This window comes from Bufo bufo, chromosome 5 (assembly GCF_905171765.1).
Source record: "Bufo bufo chromosome 5, aBufBuf1.1, whole genome shotgun sequence".
Lineage (NCBI taxonomy): Eukaryota > Metazoa > Chordata > Amphibia > Anura > Bufonidae > Bufo > Bufo bufo.
Window position 1 is genome coordinate 524,909,657 of NC_053393.1, and position 24,598 is coordinate 524,934,254.

The following is a 24,598-nucleotide window of genomic DNA, read 5'->3' on the forward strand; positions in this document are numbered from 1 at the left end:
TCAGAGAAGTGATGTCATCGGTTATCTCTGGGAGGAGTGATGTCATCGGTTATCTCTGGGAGGAGTGATGTCATCAGTTATCTCTGGGAGGAGTGATGTCATCAGTTATCTCTGGGAGGAGTGATGTCATCGGTTATCTCTTCAGAGAAGTGATGTCATCGGTTATCTCTTCAGAGATGGGTTGGGTTCTGGTTATATGTATAGGTATGGGTTCTGGTTATATCTGTAGGAATGGGTTCTGGTTATATGTATATAGGTATAGGTTCTGGTTATATGTATAGGTATGGGTTCTGGTTATATGTATAGGTATAGGTTCTGGTTATATGTATATGTATAGGTTCTGGTTATATGTATAGGTATGGGTTCTGGTTATATGTATAGGTATAGGTTCTGGTTATATGTATATGTATAGGTTCTGGTTATATGTATATGTATAGGTTCTGGTTATATGTATAGGTATGGGTTCTGGTTATATGTATAGGTATAGGTTCTGGTTATATGTATAGGTATGGGTTCTGGTTGGGGCACAGCTTGCAGCCTTAATGCAGTTTTTCAAAAATTGTTACTTTACCAGAATATCCCTTTAAAGGGGTTTTCCGTGAGTAAACTATTGATGCTTAATAGGCTAAGCAGCAAACTTCATTAAAGGGGTTGTCCAGGTTTAAAAAATATGACTACCTTCTTCTAGAAACAGCGCCACACCTGTACATAGGTTGGGTCTGGTACTGCATATCTGTCCCATTCACTTTAATGGAGCAGAGATGCGATGCCAGACACATGGACAGATGGGCGCTGCTCCTGGCAGAAAACATTTTCTAGTCCCGGCCTGCCTCTTTAAATGGCCTCCAGGCCAGTGCATACCGTCACTAGATCACATTACAGGTGAGTCCATTTACTGAGTTTTTTTTTTTTTTTTTTTTTTTTTTATATATATAAATCTTTATTGTTTTTTACTTCATACAAACAAGTTATAACAATCTTTTAGTTACATATCATTGTATTTACCCCACGGTCCAACTCATACCACCCATCTTCTCCCAGGGAGTAACTATATTAACCATTTCTGCCATGTTCTAACAAATCTCTGTTGTATTCTGTCACCAGGTTTCACCCCTGTCAGCTAAAAATATGCTGATGTTCAGGGCGTCTTCACGATTCCTAATGTGGGCTTCTAAATGTCATCTGTGGGCTTATTTAGCTAAAAAAACAGCTATTACTAACTTGTCAGTCAATCAAATAAGGTGCCCAAGGGGATGTTAATGGATGCAAGGTGCCCGCCGCCGTTCGTGCCCAGCGCCGCCTTTCCGGACTTCGGCGCCGCCTCCTAATCCTCTGTGCCGCCTCTCGCTCTCCCTCCCTCCCCCCTCCTTATACCATATTTTTCACCATATAAGACGCACTTTTTTTCCCCCAAAAGTGGCGGGGAAATAGCAGTGCATCTTATGGGGCGAATGCTGCTGATTTTCCCGAATTTTCAGTGATACACCCGCCGCGATGCCGCGCGGCGGATGTATCAGCTGTGAGAGAGGAGGGGCTGGGGGCCGGCATCTGCTTTTATAATGACAGCGGGGCCCGCGCAGTGACTGTATTCTACTACACGGGCCCCGCTCACTGTATAATCGTATCTCTAATAGTTAATTGTTATGTATATACCGTAATCGCATAATCAGCGCCTGTATACTTACAAGCGCTCGGTAGGTAGGAGGGAGTAGGCAGGCCGGGAGGACGGGCAATGGCAGCGTGAGTCACTACGTCACGCGCCTGCGCCGCCCACTTTATGAATGAAGCAGGCGCGTGACGTAGTGACTCACGCTGCCAGCGCCCGTCCTCCCGGCCTGCCTACTCCCTCCTCTCTGCTACTGAGCGCTTGTAGTTGTAAGTATACAGGCGCTGATTATGCGATTATATACATAACAATTTACTATTAGAGATACGATTATACAGTGAGCGGGGCCCGTGTAGTAGAATACAGTCACTGCACGGGCCCCGCTGTCATTATAAAAGCAGATGCGGCCCCCACCCCCTGTATTGAGGGTCATTCACTACAGGGACACTTATGGAGCGGATCTGTGGATGACACATAGCATAAGATGCTATATATGTGTCATCCACAGACCCCCCCATAACTGTCATACACAGATCCCCATAACAGTGCCATCCAGAGAGCCCAATAAGAGCCACCAACAGATCCCCCCATAAGTGTCACCCACAGATCCCCCCATAAGTGTCACCCACAGATCCCCCCATAAGTGTCACCCACAGATCCCCCCATAAGTGTCACCCACAGATCCCCCCATAAGTGTCACCCACAGATCCCCCCATAAGTGTCACCCACAGATCCCCCCATAAGTGTCACCCACAGATCCCCCCATAAGTGTCACCCACAGATCCCCCCATAAGTGTCACCCACAGATCCCCCATAACAGTGCGTCACCCACAGATCCCCCATAACAGACCACAATTAGTTCAAAACCCACCAAAAACACACCTTTTGGTTCAAAATATTTTTTTTCTTATTTTCCTCCTCACAAACCTATGTGCGTCTTATGGGCTGGTGCATCATATAGGGCGAAAAATACGGTACATGTCCAGAGTATATGAACATCGTCCACCCCTTCCTCCCCGCATTTTAAACAACTAAAAACTTTTTAGTTTTATAACATTTCATTAATATCTAAGGCTACTTTCACACTTGCGTTGTTCTTTTCCGGCATAGAGTTCCGTCACAGGGGCTCTATACCGGAAAAGAACTGATCAGTTTTATCCCTATGCATTCTGAATGGAGAGTAATCCGTTCAGTTTGCATCAGGATGTCTTCAGTTCAGTCGTTTTGACTGATCAGGCAAAAGAGAAAACCGTAGCATGCTACGGTTTTATCTCCGGCTAAAAAAACTGAAGACTTGCCTGAATGCCGGATCAGGCATTTTTTCCCATAGGAATGTATTAGTGCCGGATCCGGCATTCAGAATACCGGAATGCCGGATCCGTCCTTCCGGTATGCGCATGCGCAGACTGAAAAAAAAGGTGAAAAAATAAATACCGGATCCGTTTTTGCCGGATGACACCGGAAAGACGGATCCGGTATTTCAATGCATTTTTTCGACTGATCAGGCATTTTTAAGACTGATCTGGATCCTGATCAGTCTTACTGATGCCATCAGTTAGCATACATTTTGCCTGATCCGGCAGGCAGTTCCGGCGACGGAACTGCTTGCCGGATCTCTCTGCCGCAAGTGTGAAAGTAGCCTTAGGGGAGTAGTAAAGGCGGTTTAGTATATTGAATTGGGTAATCCTATGGGAAAAGTTCTTGGAAACCCTATTTTTTTTCTTTTATGGCCAATTTCCAGAACTCTTCTTGTTGGGGGGTTTATATCATCTCTCCATATATGCATTAAACCATTGACTGCTTTTTTTCTTGGTCTTTTGGTGTACCAGACATTCATATATTTTAGAAATTAATTTCCCCCCTGCTATTGCCTTGGAGATATTCATTAGCGGCTGCGGGGGGGTATCGATTTGCGTGCCTTTTCCTAGCGACGTTCTCAGTGCTTGTTTTAAGCTCCTTTTTGAGATCCTTATGTACTATTATATCTCCCTGTCTCCATACCTGGCCCAGTTTGTAAACCCCATGTTTCCACCAAATTTTTTCCTCGATTGACTTTAATTCAGTAAGGTGTCAACATGGGGTCCAAGCCGGGTCCACGACACTCTAGCTTCCTTCCAAACCCTATCCATCAATTCAATTAACGGTATCTTACTACTTCCCTGTTGTGCCAAAATTCCCGCTTCTATTAATTGGAAGATAGTACAATTGTCTAACCTATAATTTATCCCTGTAATCATGGACTTGTATCTTTGCGTATTACTCCACATTATCATATTTTTTATAGGGCCAGCAATAAAATAAAGTTCCAGATCTGGGATGGATAATCCGCTTTCCCTCTCTTGGATATACAGTATTTGTGCTTTTATCCTTGGTTTTTTTCCTCGCCATATCAAATCCATTAAGAGACTAGCTATTATTTTAAATGTTTTTTTTGGGGATTATTACCGGAGAATTCCAGAGTATATAATTCAGGGGGGTAACAGAGTCTTCTTAAAGGGGAAGTCTTGATCACCCAGTTCTATTTGTCCTAGTAAGGCCTATGGATATCATAAGGGGGTCTCCTGCTCCGAACTCCCCGCTACGTGCCTCTGCTGAACCAGATCCATCCATGTATTCTCTTGAAGGCCATTCTTGTGAATGACCACTTGTCATTCTACTTTCCACCTGTAGTGGCCGCTGCAGGGGAATTGAGCAGCCAGCAGTAGGGTTGAGCGAACTTGTGTTTTAAGTTCGGCGTCTAAAGTTCGGGTTATCGAAGTATCCCGTTATGGATTCCGCTACCACGGACCATAACGGAATTTAGAATCCATAACGGGATTCTTCGATAACCCGAACCCAAACTTTAGACGCCGAACTTAAAAAACAAGTTCGCTCAACACTAGCCAGCAGCAAATTGCCTCCTCAAAATCAGCTGTTTGTTTGGGGTCTCGGAGGCCGGACCACCCATTAAAAGGGTTGTTTGTGATGAACTTTTCCACTTTGGTAGACTTTTACTGGTGATAGAGGGGAATTTCCAGTCATCGTTTGGAGTACCCCCACTAGTAAGCGTTGTGGGTAAGTCCTGCTTGAGCCATATTATCAATGTATTCTTAAAGGGGTTGTATAGGAAGGTCTATGGAGAAAAACCTCCCAAAATTTCCTCCATTGCAAATTCATGCTAAGAACCTATAACTCTGCCCTCCACCTCACCATACTTCACCACCCTAATCTCCTCACTGCCCAACAGCCCAAAAAAACTCTTTGAGGCTTTTCACTACCTCCTCAGTCCTAAAGTGCAGGCACCTATCACAGACCTCTGTGCTGAAGATCTGGCCACCTACTTCACAGAGGAAATGGAAAACAACCGGTATGAAATCGGTGTCATCGATCCCCTTCCCCGCATCTCCTCTGGCTCACTGCCCACGTCTGACTCAGTCATGGAGGAAGTCGTCTCCAGGCTCCTCTCGTCTTCTGGTCCTACCACATGCCCTTCTGACCCCATTCCCTCACACCTACTCCAGTCCCTCTCTCCAGCTGTCACCAGTCACCTAACAAAAATCTTCAACCTCTCTCTCTCTTCTGGTATCTTCTCCTCCTATTTTCCTATCGCCCATGACAGCACCACCGGAGAGAGGAGGATCCGCCCCACAGAGACAGGAAACCTGCAGAATAAAACGGGCGGGCCTACTCCTCCTCTTCAGTGTGGTTTCCTGTCTCTGGTGGGAAGCCTGCAGCATGGATGCAACAAGCCCTCTCTCTGGTGGCGCTCCGCTACTGACCTGCGGTCCCTGGAAGTTGGCGGCATCGAGGTGCGCTGGGGGCCGAGCAGAGGCACAGCTGACTCCGGAGGGGGTACTCAGTGTGCTGGAGCTGGGGGAAAGCCGGCACCTCCATGGAGGTGCCGCGAAGATTGAACGCCGGCCACCAGGGGGAGGAAGAGGAGCGGCTTTGGCAGTGAGTGCCGGATAGCGCTCCTGTAGTCATGTGACCGGCGTAAGCGTCGGCGGTGACATAATCTGCCTGCGCCCTAGGGAAAGGAGTGCGATTGTCGTTGGCGGTGTCTGTTTACAACCGGGCTGGCTGCCTGCAATGGAGGAAGACAAGCCCTCTGAGGAGCCTGCTGTCCCTCCTGCTCCGGTACCTCTGAAGGGGTGAGTGTGGGTCTTTTGACCTAGATACTTTTATACTGATAGGCATTACTGTTTATTTACAGGTTAAGCCTAGGAAAGTGGTGGCCAAAAGAAAATAGATGTGTGTTGTATAAAGTGGGGTTTCCCTCCGGCGGGAGAAAATGGGCCAGACCTGTATAGACAAAATGGTGGAAGAAGAATCTCCTTCCTTTTATAAATGTCTACAGGCTGTGGTTCGGTCAGAGGTTAACTCCTCCTTAAAACCGCTAAAAAGGAGCAGAGGCCTATTCGTAAAGAGACCCGGCGAAATCCAATTTTTTCAGAAGAAGAGGACCGTGTTTCCCTGTGGAAAATACGGAGAAGCTTTTAAAAGGCCTTTCGTTCTACTATAAAGGGAGGCATCAACTTCATCTTTTAGGCCCAGTATAGCCTCCACCTGTACTGCCCGTTCCTTAATTGTTTGGCTGTCTGAATTAGAAACTCAGCTAAAAAAAAAAAAAAAAAAAAAAGCAGCTGACTTTTTGGCGGATGCGTCTACTGACTCGGTCAGACTAGCCGCTAAGTCAGCAGCCCTATCCAATTCGGCTCGGTGAGCACTGTGGATAAAAAATTGGAGTGGCGATTCTGCCTCCAAGACAAAGCTCTGCGGAGTTCCGTGTGAGGGGGAGTACCTCTTTGGTCCTAGTTAGATGACCTCCTGCATAAGGCAGCTGTCAAAAGAGAAAGTTTCCCGGATTTCAGAGTTCTTTCCCCAGTAAAAGCAGGTTTAGTCGCTCCTTTCGTCCCTTTAAGGGAAACCAGGAACAAGATAGAAAATCTAGAGAAGACCGGTTTAGGGGTCAAAGGTAGAGCAGGAATTTATTCTTTAGCCAGCCCTCCTCGGATAAAAAGAAGTCAGGCCAACAATGACGCCAGCACTCCGGTAGGGGGCAGACTGAAGGATTGCGCATTAGAATGGAGGAAGATTCCTTGAGCCCTTGGGTGCTCGATACCATATCCAGAGGCCTTTATCTGGAATTCCTTCAGTCTCCTCCTGCCAGATTCTTACCATACAAGGAAGATCCATTAGGGAAAAAGAGGAGGAAAAGGGTTCTATTCACCGCTTTTTCTGGTCAAAAAAAAAAAAAAAAAGTTCCTGGAGAACCATTATAAATGGGCTTAATTTTGGACTCTTCTCTCCAGAGATGTTTTTTGGCCTATAGAGGAGATACAAACCGTTCAAAGCAAGATTACAAGTCTAACCCAAAGACCGGTGACCTCCATAAGGAAGGCAATGTCAGTCCTGGGCTCCCTCACGTCCTGTATTCCAGCAGTAAGGTGGGCACAATTTCATTCCAGGGCTTACAGTGGGAGATTCTGGCCAGTTGGGAGAAGAGCAAATCACTGGACGCCAGTTGGAAGTCTCTTCCCAGACTATCCAGGAACTAGCCTGGTGGTTAGAAAAAGAAAATCTCACAAAGGGGGCCCCGTGGAAGATCAAAAATTTGGTTGCCTGACTACGGACGCAAGTCCTTGGGGGCTGATGGCGGTAGGCTTAGCTATGAGGAATTCACTTCCAAAAATAAAAGGAAGGAATTTAAGAATTCTTTCAGACATCAGGACGGTAGTATCCTATTTAAACAAACAAGGAGGAACGAGATGCAGAGCCAAAATAAAAATAAAAATTTAAAAAATTAAATACAAAATAAAATAAAAATATAAATAAATAAAAAATAAAAAAAATTATTTAAAAAAAAAATAAAAAATAAAAAATCTGGGCAGTATCAGAGACCCGGGTTATCCTGAACAGGTTAGGGTGGATAATAAACGAGGAGAAGTCAAGACCCCGTCCATCGAGGAGGCAGACCTTCTTAGGCCTAATACTGGACTCTTCTCTCCAGAAAACCTTCTTACCTACAAGCAAGGTAGTAGTTGTCCAGAACAAGATCCGAAATCTAACCCGGAGACCGGTTACTTCAGTAAGGACAGCAATGTCGGTCCTCGGCTCCCTCACATCCTGTATTCCGGGAGTAAGGTGGGCTCAGCTGCACTCCAGAGCTTTACAGTGGGAAATCCTGTCTGCTTAGAAGGAAAGCTGGTCCTTAAATGCAAAAATGGAGGTCTCAGTCCAAACCTTAATTAGTGTGCCTGACTACAGATGCAAGCCCTTGGGGGTGGGGTACCCACATTCAAGGAACTTCCTTCCAGGGTCGTTGGGACCCCCTACAAAAAAGTAGAGTCCTCCAACCTGAAAGAATTGATGGCAGTCGGCCTTGCGATGAGGGCCTCCCTTCATAAAAGGGAAGGACCTAAGGATCCTTTCGGACAACAGGACTGTAGTCTCCTATTTGAACAGGCAGGGAGGGACAAGATGCAGGGCTCTTATGGAGGAAGCTTATGTCACTCTGAGTCTGGCAGAAAGGGTATGTACCTCGATTTCAGCGGTCCACATCAGAAGGGTGGAGAACAGACAGGCGGATTTTCTGAGCCGTCATACCCTGTCCCAGGGGGAATGGTCCCTAGACCCCATGGTTTTCCAGAGGATAGTAGATCTTTGGGGGTTTTCCGAAATCGACTTATTGCCACGTATTCTAAGAAGAAGGTGGCTAGATTCTATTCCCTAAGCAGAGCGGGATCCCCCTGTGGGATAGACGCCCGGTCTCAGGAGTGGAATTTCCGCCTAGCTTATGCCTTCCCCCTCTTCCCCCTGATTCCCTGAGTTTTACGGAGAATCAGGGAGGAGCAGGCCGCAGTAATCCTGATTGCGCCCTTCTGGCCCGGGAGGTCCTGGTTCTCGGGACTCCGAACCATGTCGATTGCCGATCCCTGGGTGCTTCCGACGGTCCGGGGCCTTCTGGGCCAGGGACCTGTGAGACATCCAGCTGTAGACAGCCTACATTTAACGGCCTGGATTTTGAAAGGTGGTTATTAGAAAAGGAAGGGTTTTCTAATGCCTTGGTTTCTACCCTGCTAAAAAGTAAAAGGAAGTTACTATAAAGATCTATAGCAGAGTCTGGCACAGGTTCTTAAATTTTGCCCAGATCCAGTTAAGGAGCCTACCTAGGGTTGATCCCTTGCTTTCTATTCTTGAGTTTCTCCAGAAAGGTCTAGAGATGGGTCTATCAGTCAGTACCCTGAGAGTTCAGGTCTCTGCCCTGTCGATTCTTTTTTATCAGAACATAGCTAGTAGCCCTTGGGTTGCCAGGTTTTTTAGAGCTGTGGAGAGGTCTTCCTTGGTGGTAGTTCCAAAAGCCCCCCCCCCTGGAGTCTGGAGGTGGTATTAAAAGCTTTGTCTGGGCCCCCCTTTGAGCCCATTGATTCTATTTCAATTAAACACCTTACCTTAAAGCTATCCGTTCTGATAGCCTTGACTTCTGCTCGGAGGATTGGTGAGATCCAGGCCATCTCCATCAACCCTCCGTATACCTTGATTTAGAAGACAAAGTTATCATCCGTCCTGACCCGGCTTTTCTTCCAAAAGTCGCCACCAAACTCCACCGCTCTCAGGAGATTGTTCTTCCCACTCTCTGTCAAAATCCTTCCTCTGAGGAAGAAGAATCTCTGCACTGTCTGGATGTCAAGAGAGCTCTTTGGCCTATCTGTCCTCTACCTCTTCCTGGCGGAAATCTTCCTCACTCTTCCTACAGTTTCAAGGGAGATACAAAGGTTCTGCTGCCTCAAAGAGTTCCATATCTCGGTGGGTCGTGTCAGCCATCTCCTTATCCTACCTTTCATCGGGGTTGTCTCCCCCGGGGGGCCGAAGGGCCCACTCGACCAGGGCGGTGGCTGCCTCCTGAGCTGAGAGGTCTTCTGTTCCAATAGAGAAAATTTGTGTGGCAGCAACCTGGTCTTCCCCTTTTGACCTTTTTTAGGCACTATAGGTTGGACGTGAACTCTTCTGGTGATCCTTCCTTGGTAAAGGGATTCTTCTTTCTACTTCCCACCCTTATGGATTACTCTAGTAAATCTCCGGTGGTGCTGTCATGGGCGATAGGAAAAAATGGTATTACTTACCGGTAATTTGATTTTACAGAGCCCATGACAGCACCCTGGGTTTCCCTCCCTGGTGGTTCTTCTTTATTACACGGGTGTTAAAAAAAAAATAAAAAAAAAATATATATATAATATATGTTCCCTGTATACAAATTGCATGTCTAATTCATGTGGCGGCCTTCCTCCGATACTTGGAAAACTCACTGAAGAGGAGGAGTAGGCCCGCCCGTTTTATTCTGCAGGTTTCCTGTCTCTGTGGGGCGGATCCTCCTCTCTCCGGTGGTGCTGTCATGGGCTCTGTAAAATCAAATTACCGGCAAGTAATACCATTTTTCAAACACTCTATCGTTACTCCATTATTAAAAAATACCTTCTCTTGACCCGCACTGCACAACTAATTACAGACCAGTCTCTAATCTTCCCTTCATCTCTAAGCTCCTGGAGCGTCTGGTCTATTCTCGCCTCATCCGCTATCTCTCTGCTCACTTTCCTTAATCCATTACAATCTGGTTTCCGCATTCTACAGAAACTGCCCTTCCCAAAGTGACCAATGACCTCCTGACAGTTAAAGGGTTTCTGTCACCAGATTTAACCCTATTAAGCTAGCTGACATTAGCGATGTACTAATGTCAGCTAAACCTAACTAGCCTATTCCTACTTTTATCTATGCCCCCGTTACGCCAGAAATCTAACTTTTATAATATGCTAATTAGCATTGTTACTGCTCCTAGAGGCTCCGTTCTCCCACCTTTTGTTGCCTCCCTCCAAGTCCTGATTGACAGCGCCAGGCAGCGCTCGCATCCGTCTGCCAGCCCTGTGCTCTGGTGGAATCTCGCGCTGCTCAGTATTCGCCGCTGGTGCGGTGAGGAAGCTGGCAGCCTGCGAGCGTCTTTCCCTCACCGAGCCTGCGCCGAATGCTGAACGGCACGAGATTTCACCAGAGCACAGGGCTGGCAGACAGATGCGAGCGCTGCCTGGCGCTGTCAATCAGGACTTGGAGGGAGGCAACAAAAGGTGGGAGAACGGAGCCTCTAGGAGCAGTAACAATGCTAATTAGCATATTATAAAAGTTAGATTTCTGGCGTAACGGGGGCATAGATAAAAGTAGGAATAGGCTAGTTAGGTTTAGCTGACATTAGCACATCGCTAATGTCAGCTAGCTTAATAGGGTTAAATCTGGTGACAGAAACCCTTTAACTGCAACAGTGACTACTCTTTCCTCATTCTTCTGGATCTCTCTGCTGCTTTTGACACTGTAGACCACCATCTCCTACTCACCATGCTCCAGTCTATCTGCCTACAGGACACTGCTCTCTCCTGGTTTTCTTCATGTCTCTCTGACTGCTCTTTCAGTGTGTCGTTCGCTGGTTCCACTTCTTCTCCTCTCCCTCTCACTGTTGGGGTTCCTCAGGGTTCAGTCCTAGGCCCTCTTCTCTTCTCTCTCTACACAGCCCCATTTGGACAGACCATCAGCAGATTTGGTTTCCAGTACCATCTCCATGCTGATGACACCCAACTATACACTTCTTCCCCTGACATTACCCCTGCTGTATCACAGAACACCAGTGACTGTCCACCATCTCTTATATCATGTCCTCTCTCTATCTGAAACTGAGTCTTTCAAAAACTGAACATCTTGTGTTCTCTCCATCTACTAACCTACCAAACCCTGATTTCTACCTCTGTGTGTGGCACCATCATCACTCCTAGGCAGCACGCTCGGTATGTTTGACACCGATTTCTCCTTCATCCCCCATATCCAGTGTCTCGCCCGCCTATGTCACCTGCACCTCAAAAACATCTGTAAAATCTGCCCTGGTTTCCCATTGCACTGGTTGGTTTTATACCGTAGGTCGTCAGTCATATGATGGCGCCAGGAAATTTTTTCAGTTATCGGTGGCCACGTTTATTTTAAGTAGATTTCCCTAAAATCCAGTAAGGCTGTAAATTTCAGAACGCGGCTCTCCTTAGAGCCAATATCACGCCTGGCCAGTTTTAATTCTGGTTCATTGCAGTGTAATTTACGTTACGAGCCAGGCCGGTGTGAAATGAATGAGCTCTGAAGTGCCGAACTTCACTGACATAACGTCTTCTAGAAAACCATAAGGCCTCTTTCACACGGGCATCGCGTGTGAGCACAGGATGCGGGTGCGTCGCGTTTTGCACGCACGTGAGTAAAATCGGCATGTTTTGTACCCAGACCCGAACCCGGACTTCTTCACAGAAGTTCGGGTTTGGGTTAGGGTACTTTCATACTAGCTGCAGGACGGATCCGACAGGGCTTCCTCTGATCAGAGCCACTGCAACAAACTCATGGGGCTCTAATCGGATACTACGACAGTCTTAGGCCTTGTGAAGGCCTGTCTTAGTAAGCTGCCTATTAAGCCCTGCCCTGCAGCTGTAAAAGTCCTATAGACTGCAATAATATACTATTGCAGGCTATGTAATAAGTGATCAAAAAATCGTATGTTAAAGATCCCCCAAGGGGACTAAAAATGACAATAAAAAAAAAAAATTATATATATATGTGAAACTCGAAAAATTAGAATATCGTGCAAAGTTTATTTCAGTAATGCAACTTAACCCCTTCAACCCCTGGCCTGTTTTCACCTTCCTGCCCAGGCCATTTTTTCACTGTATTTTTCACTTTATGTGGTGGATAACCTTAAAACGCTTTTACTTATCCAGGCCATTCTGAGATTGTTTTCTCGTCACATATTGTACTTCATGACAGTGGTAAAATTGAGTCAAAAAAAATAATTTTTATTTATAAAAAAAATTCCAAATTTTACCAAAAATTTGGAAAAATTTGCAAATTTCAATTTCTCTACTTTTTATAATAGATAGTAATACCTCCAAAAATAGTAATTACTTTACATTCCCCATATGTCTACTTCATGTTTGGATCATTTTGAAAATGACATTTAATTTTTTGGGGATGTTGGAAGGCTTAGAAGTTTAGAAGCAAATCTTGAAATTTTTTGGAAAATTTCCAAAACCCACTTTTTAAAGGACCAGTTCAGGTCTGAAGTCACTTTGTGAGGCTTACATAATAGAAACCACCCAAAAATGACCCCATTTTAGAAACGACACCCCTCAAGGTATACAAAACTGATTTTACAAACTTTGTTAACCCTTTAGGTGTTCCACAAGAATTAATAGAAAATGGAGATGAAATTTCAGAATATGTATATACTAATATGTATATTTTTTTATGTATTTCACTTTAGCACAATAATAGCCATTTTGAAACAAAAAAAATGATGTTTTAGTGTCTCCACTAGTTTTATTTTTTTTTATTTTTTGGGCGACTGTCTTAGGTAGGGGCTCATTTTTTGCGGGATGAGGTGACGGTTTTATTGATACCATTTTGTGGGACATACACCTTTTTGATCGCTTGGTGTTGCACTTTTTGTGATGTAAGGTGGCAAAAATGGCTTCTTTTTTTTTTTTTTTACACCGTTTCTATTTAATTTTTTTAGTGGTGTTTATCGGACAGGGTGGATCATGTGATATATTTATAGAGCCAGTCATTACGGACGCGGCGATACCTAATATGTGTGGGTTTTGTTTTTTATTATAAAATAAGAGGAAAGGGGCGTTTTTTTTTTTTTTTTCTTTTTTTACTTTATTAATTTTATTAAAACACTTTTTTTTTCTTTTTTTTTCTTTTTCTTTCTTTATGACATTCACTTTTGGGGGTCTGATCCCCTCTGCAATGCATTACAATACATCTGTATTGTAATGCATTGCCTGTTACACTGAGTCAAACACTAACAGGTTGCCTAGGAGACGGGCCTGAGGCTGGATCTCCTCGGCTCCCGTAGAAGGCAGTTCTGGATGCCGTGCAAGGCATTGGGCAGCCTCTGCACGGCATCGGGCTGCCTTGTGTCGCATCGGGTCCCCGCCACAGCAGCGCGGGGACTCCATGCTATCACTCACCCGACACAAACCTCTTCTATGTAGCGGTCAGCCCGGACCGTGGCATAGAAGGGGTTAATCCGCCGGCATCGGCTTTTACAGCGATGCCGGCGGATACAGCAGGGGCCCAGCTACCACGGACTGCCGGGCCCCTGCAGTGATCGTGCGCGCACCGCTCCGGTGCCGCGCGATCACTATGACATACTATTACGTCAAATCGCGGGAACACAGTGGTTCCCATGACGTAGTAGTACGTCATAGGTCGGGAAGGAGTTAAAAGGTGGAACTAACATATAAGATAGACTCATTACATGCAAAACGAGATATTTTAAGCCTTTATTTGTTATAATTTGGATGATTATGAAAACTAGTGGTAGGTTGAGATGGCTCACTAGCAAGTAGTTAAGGTATGGGGCTGCAAGCTCATATAGAGGGAATCGCCCCACCCTCTCTTAAAAGGCAAATGTAGTAATAGAATAATGGGCGAGCACTCATACACTTGGCAACCAAATTGACATGTGCAGAAAGTATTTATTAAATCCCCATAAAATACAAGTAATAACATTTTTAAGAACAATGTAGCAATAATATACAACATTACAATCACATATATTGTGGTAGATATGATCGACACTATATTCATATGACTCAATAGTGTCGATAAATTCAATAATAATATATCTCACCAAAAAACTTTATATCACGATATTCTAATTTTTCGAGTTTCACCTGTGTGTGTATATACACATAGAGCCGAAACGTCGCATGTCCTGTCTGGGTAAATAAAGATTTTTCTACTTTTTTATCTCATGGAGTGCTGCCCACTTTTTTGGCTTTTTTTATATATTAAAAATTCAAATCGCCTCCCTTATTTGACATCTAAAAATAAACAATAAAAAATCTGCATAAATAGAATCACTGCTTCCGAACTATTAAAGGGATTCTGTCTCCAGAATTAACCCTATTAAGCTGGCTGACATCAGCGATGTGCTAATGTCAGCAGACCCTAACTAGCCTGTTCTCATGCTTATGGATGCACCCCTTACTGCACAATTTAAACTTTTATTATATGTTAATTAGCCTCTAGGAGCAGGGTGGTGGGGGGGGTGGGACGTTGCACCTGCTCCTAGAGGCTCCATTCGCCCACCTCTTTCAACACCCTTGTTCACTTGATTGACAGGGCCAGGCCAGCGTTGGTCTCCTACCGGCGAAATCTCGCATCTGCGCCATCCCGTTCAGTATTCGGCGCAGGCACAGTGAGTGAAGGGACGCTCGCCGGCTTCCTCACTGCGCCTGCGCTGAATGCAGCCGGCATCGCAGAGAAGAGGGAGGAGAGAGCTGTGACGTCGCTGGATCTTCCTATGTGGTATTTGCCTGATTGCCCAACGCTTTATTCCCACTGATACCACCAATGATCAAGGGGGCATTAGAAGAATAAATATTTTATACAAAAAATGTTCTACCAATAATAATTATATTTGACCACTATATCACTAACTAATCAAATTAATATATATATATTCATATATTATCTGGTGGCCAAATTAATAAAAAAAAATTCCAGCTGCCCACTTCATCATATGCACTATATAAGTGAAGTGAAAAATTAAACACTAGCGGTAGCCCTCTCCGGCAGGCTGTTGCGGCGGGTGCCGGAGGTCCGCTCCGGCCCCATTGACTATAATGGGGGCGGACCGGAGTTCTGGTGACAGCACAGCAAACATGCTGAGAGACGGCCGGAATAAAATATGGAATGTTGTAGTCTTATTCCGGCCGCCTCTCTGCATGTTTCCCCACGTGGAACATCCCATCCTCTCCGCCACCCCATGTCTCTTGTTGTGGTATGGGCGCATTGTATCTGGCCTTAGTGCACCAAATTTAAACCCTGCCCCGCCTCTAAAATAAGCAGTTTTGCAAATAGTTTTTAATAAAAAATGCAACCTACCTTCTGCTATATACAGTGCCTTGCAAAAGTATTCACCCCCCTTGACTTTTTTCGTATTTTGTTACATTACAGCCTTAAGTTCAATGTTTTGTTAATCTGAATTTTATGTGACGGATCAGAACACAATAGTCTAAGTCGGTGAAGTGAAATGAGAAAAATATATAAATAAAACTATTGTTTAGAAATAGAAAACAGAAAATTGTCCTGTGCGTATGTATTCACCCCCTTTTGTTAGGAAGCCCATAAAAAGCTCTGGGGCAACCAATTACCTTCAGAAGTCACATAATTAGTGAAATGATGTCACCTGTGTGCAATCTAAGTGTCACATGATCTGTCATTACATATACACACCTTCTATGAAAGGCCCCAGAGGCTGCAACACCTAAGCAAGAGGCATCACTAACCAAACACTGCCATGAAGACCAAGGAACTCTCCAAACAAGTAAGGGACAATGTTGTTGAGAAGTACAAGTCAGGGTTAGGTTATAAAAAAATATCCAAATCTTTGATGATCCCCAGGAGCACCATCAAATCTGTTATAATCAAATGGAAATAACATGGCCCAACAGCAAACCTGCCAAGAGACGGCCGCCCACCAAAACTCATGGACCGGGCAAGGAGGGCATTAATCCGAGAGGCAGCACAGAGACCTAAGGAAACCCTGGAGGAGCTGCAGAGTTCCACAGCAGAGACTGGAGGATCTGTCCATAGGACGACAATAAGCCGTACGCTCCATAGAGTTGGGCTTTATGGCAGAGTGGCCAGAAGAAAGCCATTACTTTCAGCTAAAAACAATAAGGCTCGTTGTAAGTCTGTGATAAGGCCTGTGGGAGACTCCCAAAATGTATGGAGGAAGGTGCTCTGGTCTGATGAGACTAACATTTAACGTTTCGGCCATAAAGAAAACGCTATGTCTGTCGCAAACCCAACACATCCCATCACCCAAAGAACACCATCCCCACAGTGAGACATGGTGGTGGCAGCATCATACTGGGGGGATGGGACTGGGAAACTGGTCAGAGTGGAGTGAAAGATGGATGGTGCTAAATACAGGGATATTCTTGAGCACGACCTGTCCCACTCTGTGTGTGATCTGAGGCTCGGACGGAGGTTCACCTTCCAGCAGGACAATGACCCCAAACACACGGCTTCAGCAACACTTGGGTGGTTTAAGGGGAAACATGTAAATGTGTTGGAATGGCCGAGTCACAGCCCAGATCTCAATCCAATAGAAAATCTGTGGTCAGACTTAAAGATTGCTGTTCACAAGCGCAAACATCCAACCTGAAGGAGCTGGCAGGGCTCCAGATGGCAACCAAAATGGTCGCAAATGCGACCTAGAATTGCTAAATGGCGACAAGACTTTTCTATTATGGTCCAGACGTTCCATAAAATGTGGAATGCACGCGGCTTTTTTGGCGTTTTATTTTTTTCACGTGGTATCGAGTATCGCAATACTTTTTTATGGTATCGAAATCAAGTAAAAATGTTGGTATCGTGACAACCCTAGGTAAGACGTGTGTTTTTTTTTTTTTTATTATACCGTAATTATATGTATTTGAAATTTGGCGGCTAAATTTTTTAGGTTAGGAGCCAATGGCTCCTTGATATTCTTTTAGTCTGGAGCCCTGGCTGGAGCAGTTCTGCAAGGAGGAATGGGCAACAATCCTAGTGGTAAGATGTGGAGAGCTCATAGAGACTGATCCAAAGCCACTTGGAGCTGTGATTGCTGCAAAAGGCGGCTCTACTAAGTATTGACTTTTGGGGGGTGAATAGTTCTGCACATTGACTTTCTGTTATTTTGTCCTATTTGTTGTTTGCTTCACAATAAAAAAACAAACATCTTCAAAGTTGTGGGCATGTTCTGTAAATTACATGATGTAAATCCTCAAACAATCAATGTTAATTCCAGGTTGGGAGGCACCAAAACAGGAAAAAAGTTAAGTTGGGTGGGGTGAATACTTTTGCAAGGCACTGTACATCTCTGATGGAGCCCTGGGTGTTACTCCACTCTCTCATTCCCTTCTTCTTACTTAAAGCGAACCTTTCACCTCATTTTCACTTTATAAACTAGCCACAGTACCTTATAGATTATCTTGAGTGTGTTGTTATCCATGTTAGTGCCGCTTTCCTGCGCTTTTTATTCATAATAAAATCGTCTTATAAAGTTCTCATTTCTGCCCCAACAGTCACGCAACAAGTCAAGGGGGTAGCCCTTCCCTCTCCTCTGGCCGTACCGCCCCTGCCCTAACGCCGCCTCTATGCTTTGTAATTGACAGCCGGCTCAGTCGCCGGGACGGCGCCTCTGAATCCTGCGCATGCGCCGTCCTCCTCATTCGCCGCGCGATCCCGTCTTTCTGGCGGACACAAGCGCGACCATGTAACAGAATCGCGCATGCGCCGTACACGATGCCTGCCTGTCTGCTCTCTCTCCCCGTGCGCGCGCTCCACTATCTTCATAAAATACCTTCGGATTATTCAAACAATGCTCCGCTCACGATGATCACTGGCTTGCAATCTGCGGCAAGTCTACAGTGATCACGTGGGGCACTTGGAGCCTGAAGATAGTGGAGCGCGCGCACGGGAGAGAGAGCAGACAGGCAGGCATCGTGTACGGCGCATGCGCGATTCTGTTACATGGTCGCGCTTGTGTCCGCCAGAAAGACGGGATCGCGCGGCGAATGAGGAGGACGGCGCATGCGCAGGATTCAGAGGCGCCGTCCCGGCGACTGAGCCGGCTGTCAATTACAAAGCATAGAGGCGGCGTTAGGGCAGGGGCGGTACGGCCAGAGGAGAGGGAAGGGCTACCCCCTTGACTTGTTGCGTGACTGTTGGAGCAGAAATGAGAACTTTATAAGACGATTTTATTATGAATAAAAAGCGCAGGAAAGCGGCACTAACATGGATAACAACACACTCAAGATAATCTATAAGGTACTGTTGCTAGTTTATAAAGTGAAAATGAGGTGAAAGGTTCGCTTTAAGGGCAGTAGAAGGAGCCAATGTTCTCAAATATCACATAACTGAAAGATCAGACTACACAGGGGGCTTGTTTGTAGTCTGTAACCATGGAGACACAGAGATCCATCTGTATCAGAGCTGTCCTTAATTATTGTAGTGGAGCAGGAAATAACATTTTGCAATGTATTACTCCACTCTTTCTTCCCCTTCTTCTTGCTAATAGACTATAGAAGGAGGAGATGGAATCAAATATCACATACCTGCAGGATCAGACTACACCAAGGACTTGTTTGTAGTCTGTAACCATGGAGACACATCTGACTAGGAGCCGTCCTTCATTTTTATTGTAGCGGAGCAGTGCAGAAAATGGTTGCAATGCTTTACTTCACTTCCTCTTCCCCCTCTTTTTGCTAATGGACTATAGAAGGAGGAGATGGAGTCAAATATCACATAACTGCGGGATCAGACTACACAGAGGGCTTGTTTGTAGTCTGTAACCATGGCGACACATAGGTCTGCATAGGAAATGTGATTCATTTTTATTGCTTTGGAGTAGGGATGAGAGAATCGACTTCGGATGAAACATCAGAAGTCGATTTGCATAAAACTTCGTTTCAATTACCACTTGGAACTGAACCCGAGTTCGGGAAATGTTTTTTTGCAGTATAAATCAATTTATGAAGTTATTATAAGTAATAAGTTTGGCTCATCGGAGCCAATACACTCTAATACTGTACGGAGCGCTCGCTCCGTACAGTATTGAAACAACGTTTTATGCAAATCGACTTCGGACGTTTCACCCGAAGTCGATTCGCTCTTCCCTACTTCGGAGCAGTGAAGAGAATCATTGCAAAAGTATACACACCCTTCAAAATCACTGTAGTCAGCCTTGCATTTGCTATTCTTGAGATTACGGTACGTGACTACTTTGCTACTTTAGGCTTTTGATACTGGGTGCGCCTCATTAAAATAAGTACCCTTGCATTAGTTTTTATGCGTGCCAATTACCCCGTTTACCGCTTTTACGGTGTCGGTGGGATTTATGCAGTATTGCCTCTTTTCCCTGCTAATTTCATAGCCATTGATTCTAAGCGGAGACTAATTCCATTGCTGAATTACCCAGAAGCCGCCGTAGAGTAGTTACATTTATCTCCAGATCTTCGTACCTCGAAATTTCACAGAACGCGCATTATCGGAAATGTGTCTGAACGCAGAAGGTTTTTTTTCTTCTCCTCCTCTGGCGAATGTCTTTATAAACTCTTATAATTCACGGTAAATGTTCCTTTTGTATTTTTGGCAGTCCTCGAGGTTTTTTTTTTTTTTTCCTACAACCGCCATAAATCTATATGATTACATTCTTCCGTGCGCAGAACCGTAGATTGGGAGTTTATAATTCAATGTGTCTTTATTGCTCTCTACATAACCTTTCTCAATATCCTTCCTCTAAGAAAAAAAGCCAGTGCTTCACATTGCGTAGAAAAGTTCCTCTATCACGTCGACCACTCACCATTTTTAGGCAGCGTTGCAATTTTTAACCCATTAAAGGCCATCTGTCAGCAGTTTTGTACCTATGACACCGGCTGACCTGTTACACGTGCGCTTGGCAGCTGAAGGCATCTGTGTTGGTCCCATGTTCCTATGTGCCCGCATTGCTGAGAAAAATGATCTTATAATATATGCAGATGAGCCTCTAGGAGCAACGGGGACAGGATTAGGTAACATGGCTGCTTTCCTTCAAAAACAGCGCCACACCTGTTCATAGGTTGTGCGTGGTATTGCAGCTCAGCTCTATTCATTTCAACTAAGCTGAGTTACAATACCATGAACAACCTTTGGACAGGTGTGGCGCTGTTTTTTTTGCTCTGCAAAGGGAGAGAATACAAGAGCTGCCCTGAGTGACCTGTCTGCCTGCTGGGAGACTCAGCAGCATGTTGTATGTGTAGGACTACAAGTCCCAGCTGTACAGTGACACTGCTGATACACACAGGATCTTCCCCCTACCTGTTTTTGTGCAATGCTCTGCACAACTCCTATAGTCTGTCAGCCTTTGTGCTCAGCGTTTGTCTCCTCACTGCCTGCAGCTAGTCAGTAAGGCTAGGGCTACACTGCAACATGTGTCGCGCGACAATTTTTATAATGATAGTCTATGGTGTTGCACTGTGACATGCGACATGCTGCGACTGTGCTGCAACAGTCGCAGAAAAATCCATCTTGGATGGGGTTTTTGCGACTGTCGCAGTTGCTGCATGTCGCAGTGCAACACCGTAGACTATCATTATAAAAATTGTTGTGCGACAAATGTCGTCGTTCAGCCCTGAGTCTGTGCTCCTGAAGGGGTTAATCTTTCCTGAAGTATCCAGTGGGAGGGAGATACAGGGCAGACAGCAGCAGCTCAGCCAGTGCAGGGGGCGTGGCCAGCACAGTGACCTCTGGTGTACAGACACATATCTGCTCTCTCAGGCTTGTGCACCAAACATCATCAGAGCAGGGAGAGAAGCTGACATCACAGGTCATGTGACCCTCAGTGAAATCTGAGAAAGAAGCCACTGTAGATGCAGTAAGTGCATGGTAAAGCCTTTACATTTGATTAGTTAGAAACCTACAAAGAACAAAAAAAATATATAACTCGCACAACTCCTTTAAGGATGCAGCTCTTTCGGGCCTTGAGGACCCAGCAATTTTTTAAATCTCTGCATGTTTTATAATGACATCATTTTGGGGTACATACCTGTATAACGCATTGAAATGTTTTCAACTTTGGGACAATAAAAACAATTTTTTAAATGAAAGTCATTGTGTTGCCATATGCTGAGAGCCATAACTTTTTTATTTTATAATGGGGTTATTACAGTTGTGGCAATCGATTTGTGACCTTTTTTCTTTCAGTCCCATTAAAAGACTTGATTATGTGCTCATCTGATCGTTTATATAATGTCCTGTAAGGGAGCCTTAAAGGGGTTGTCCCATGAAAATATTCTACACCTGGATCCTAATACTTTTGTATATTAGAATACCTTTGTAATTGTATGTAATTAAAAATTTCTTATAGCCACTGAGTTATTCAATAAAATGTATCTGTACAGCGCCACCTGCTGCTTGCCCTTTTTCTGTCCTGCTTCCAAGTACATGTTCAGTTCCATCCTGCCACCAGCTGCAGCAGACAGGACACACCCCCTTTAGAAAGGACACACCCCCACCTGAGCTGCCAGCTTGAAATAAATGTAGCAGAGCAATTGGAGCAGTGAATGAGAAGATCTCTGGATCCATGTGAGGTGCAGGGCTGGTTCTAGCTTTGTTAGAAAGAGATTGTCATGTACCTTTCATTTTTTACCTTAATCATGGGATACGCCTTTAACGTCATGGAAAAATCGGCCACGTAAAGACTTCCTCCATGTTATCCTATGGGGTTGAAAAGAGTCAATCCCTGCCGCGTGTTCCACTGCTGCATAGGGCTATGTTCACACTTGCCTGAAAATGGCAACCCATCGGCACCCTATGATCGTGTTGCAGGGGCAGCAGTGGGGTGACAGAGGAATCCCATCCCTCAGTTTGACTATTTAGCGTCAGCATTCACTATTGACCGCAGCACCTCTGGTGCAGTCTTATTCCGGATTAAAGGGGAATTCCACTTGCAACAATATTTTACCATTTAAAGCCACTTAGGCTAGTTTCACACTAGCGTTGCTGGATTCCGGCAGGCAGTTCCGTTGCCGAAACTGCCTGCCGGATATTATTTGTTTCCGCATCCGTCTGACAAATGCATTGAAATACTGGAAGCGTCTCTCCGGTGTCATCCGGAAAAACGGATCCGGTATTTATTTTTTCACATTTTTAAAGGTCACTGTGACCCAGCTTGTCTCTGTGGAGCTGGAGCCGGTGTGGACTCGGGAAGCAGCAGAGCGGCAGTGGACACGATATCACTGGGCTGCCAGGAGGTGTTGTCATGGGGATACAGCCAAATCTTCAGTGACAAATATGACAGACGATTATACCTGCCGCCATTTTTTTATATGACTAATTATTGTTTTCCTATTTGCAGCTTGCAGCTTCTACACCGGGACGTCTTGTGAAGAATGCCTGAAAAATGTTTCTGTAAGTTTACCCTCAATTTTCTGTATAAAAAATAAAAAAATGTGCTGTCTGACAGTCTGGAATCACATGGTCCGAGGTGGGCAGGGCCTGGCACCGAACAGTGTTGATTACTTGCCAATTCTCTGTCACCATATGGCGACACACAGTGTGCCCACTCCACTTGCCACCATATTAGATTGTCCCATTTGATCGGTCGCCATATTGTACAAAATTTCCCCTGCATAGGCTTAAACTCAGAAGAGAACTTTCTGGCTTCCTGCAGCCTCCACTAGAGGGAGCTCAGGAGCTTTCTGCATACTGCTTTATTATTAGGGAGCTCCCTCTAGTGGTGGCTGCAGGCAGCCATGTTTTTGTCATTCAGACTTCGGTAATATGTAAGAATTTTGCACCTATTTCTAATATGACCTAAAATGACTTGTCATTCTTTTCTGTTTAATATTAATATGAACCATACAGATATAGCAGAGCCAAAAGCGTTGATTTCTGCCTTTTTATTGTGTAACTTTGTAGTCCTATCGTTGTGCACCGAGCGTTAATTGACCAACTCTTGCTCTGCTACATCTGCACAAAAAAAAAAAGTGTCGCCTGCAGTGAAAATGAACTGGAATTGCGCTCATTAATGCCTTTGTGTTGCTCCCCGCAGTGCCTGTGGTGTCTGACAAATAGCACATGTCTGGAGTACCCTGTCAGATCCATCCTGCCCCCCTCCTCCCTCTGCGCCATGTCAGCCGCCAGATGGGGGGCTTGTTGGAGTAAGTATACCGCTCCGCACGGAGGCACTTGTGTAAGTTTACGGGGCGGCGTGTCATTATTGTCACAATACACGGATTTCACGGGATTTAACAGCTAAACATATCAGACAAGATCCAGTCCCCGGGGGGAAGGGGGGGGCGACTACAAATTTGCCAGGTTTGGGGGAGGGACAACTGTTTATGCAAATTTAAAGATATTAATATGCAAATTGGCCAAATGATTATTCAAAATGCGCCTGCTGAATAGAAATGATGACTTATGCATATGCATGAGTTTAGGGAAGAGCTGAGCTACGTAGTTTATTACCGGTGGTCAGTAACGGACAAGGTCGTTCTGATTCGCCGCCGCTGATTGGGTAAAGGAACATCCCCTATAAATTTATATTATTATAGTTTTTTTTTTTTTTATATGTAATTACCTCCATGCAGTGCAGTATAATAGTATACATTGCTTTTCTGTTCATCCTGAGCTTCTGGGTTCACGAATAGAATGCCGGAACTACAGTGAAGACTGACATGCAGGAAGAAAAGAGGGTTGATGAGATAAACAATCTGGCGTGGACCTTTTTGGTGTTTTTTTTTGTTCTGGGGACGGCTTTTCAATGGGGGATAAGTGGCTGCCACACATTTCCAGCGTTGCTTCTCTCCAAATCCAAACTGTCTGTACTGTTTTCTGTACAGATTCGGGTCCTCCAACCAAAATCCTACCATCAGAGCCATAACTGCGCCCCCTGCAGGCGACGTTAGTGCTACAAAGACCAGGGTTATAGGAGGAACAGCACTTCAAGCAGTTTTAGCAACGCCCTTTGTTCTCGCACATTGGCGCGCAGTTCTGGGGAAATGAATGAGTCCTTGCCACTAGGTGGAGCCAGCGCTTGCGTAGTAGTTCACAGCTCATCTCGTTGGCAGGGCTCGGGTAGAGGAATTTGCATTTTTTTGAGCTAAAGCATTAAATTGCAAACTGGGACACCTATCCGTGGTGAGAATGGAGACTGCAGAAACCGGAAGAACCACCAGGTGGCGCCCACACTCCGCATGTGTTTTACACGGCTGGCAGAGGGAGGATTTCTTGTCTTGGATGCGGCTAATTCCTGCAAGAGGAAAATATTCACCACCTGCCTGTTCAAGACTAGACGTCACACTGCGTAAGGGTAGGAATACACTAAATCGTCCCTAAGCATGCATGGATGTGTCCACGGTGAGGCTTGCGTACTGTAAGGCCCATCCACGCAATGCAGTA

General features: G+C 45.1%; 1 protein-coding gene across 1 annotated transcript in view; it reads left to right on the forward strand.

The window, feature by feature from the left end:
• Positions 1–24,598, forward strand: part of LOC121000602 (pituitary tumor-transforming gene 1 protein-interacting protein-like) — a 65,738-nt gene that overhangs the window by 369 nt on the left and 40,771 nt on the right. The window contains exons 2-3 of the mRNA XM_040431134.1: positions 22,554–22,606; positions 23,250–23,358. Of these exons, the coding sequence (XP_040287068.1) occupies positions 22,554–22,606; positions 23,250–23,358 (162 nt within the window). The remainder of the gene's footprint in view (positions 1–22,553; positions 22,607–23,249; positions 23,359–24,598) is intronic.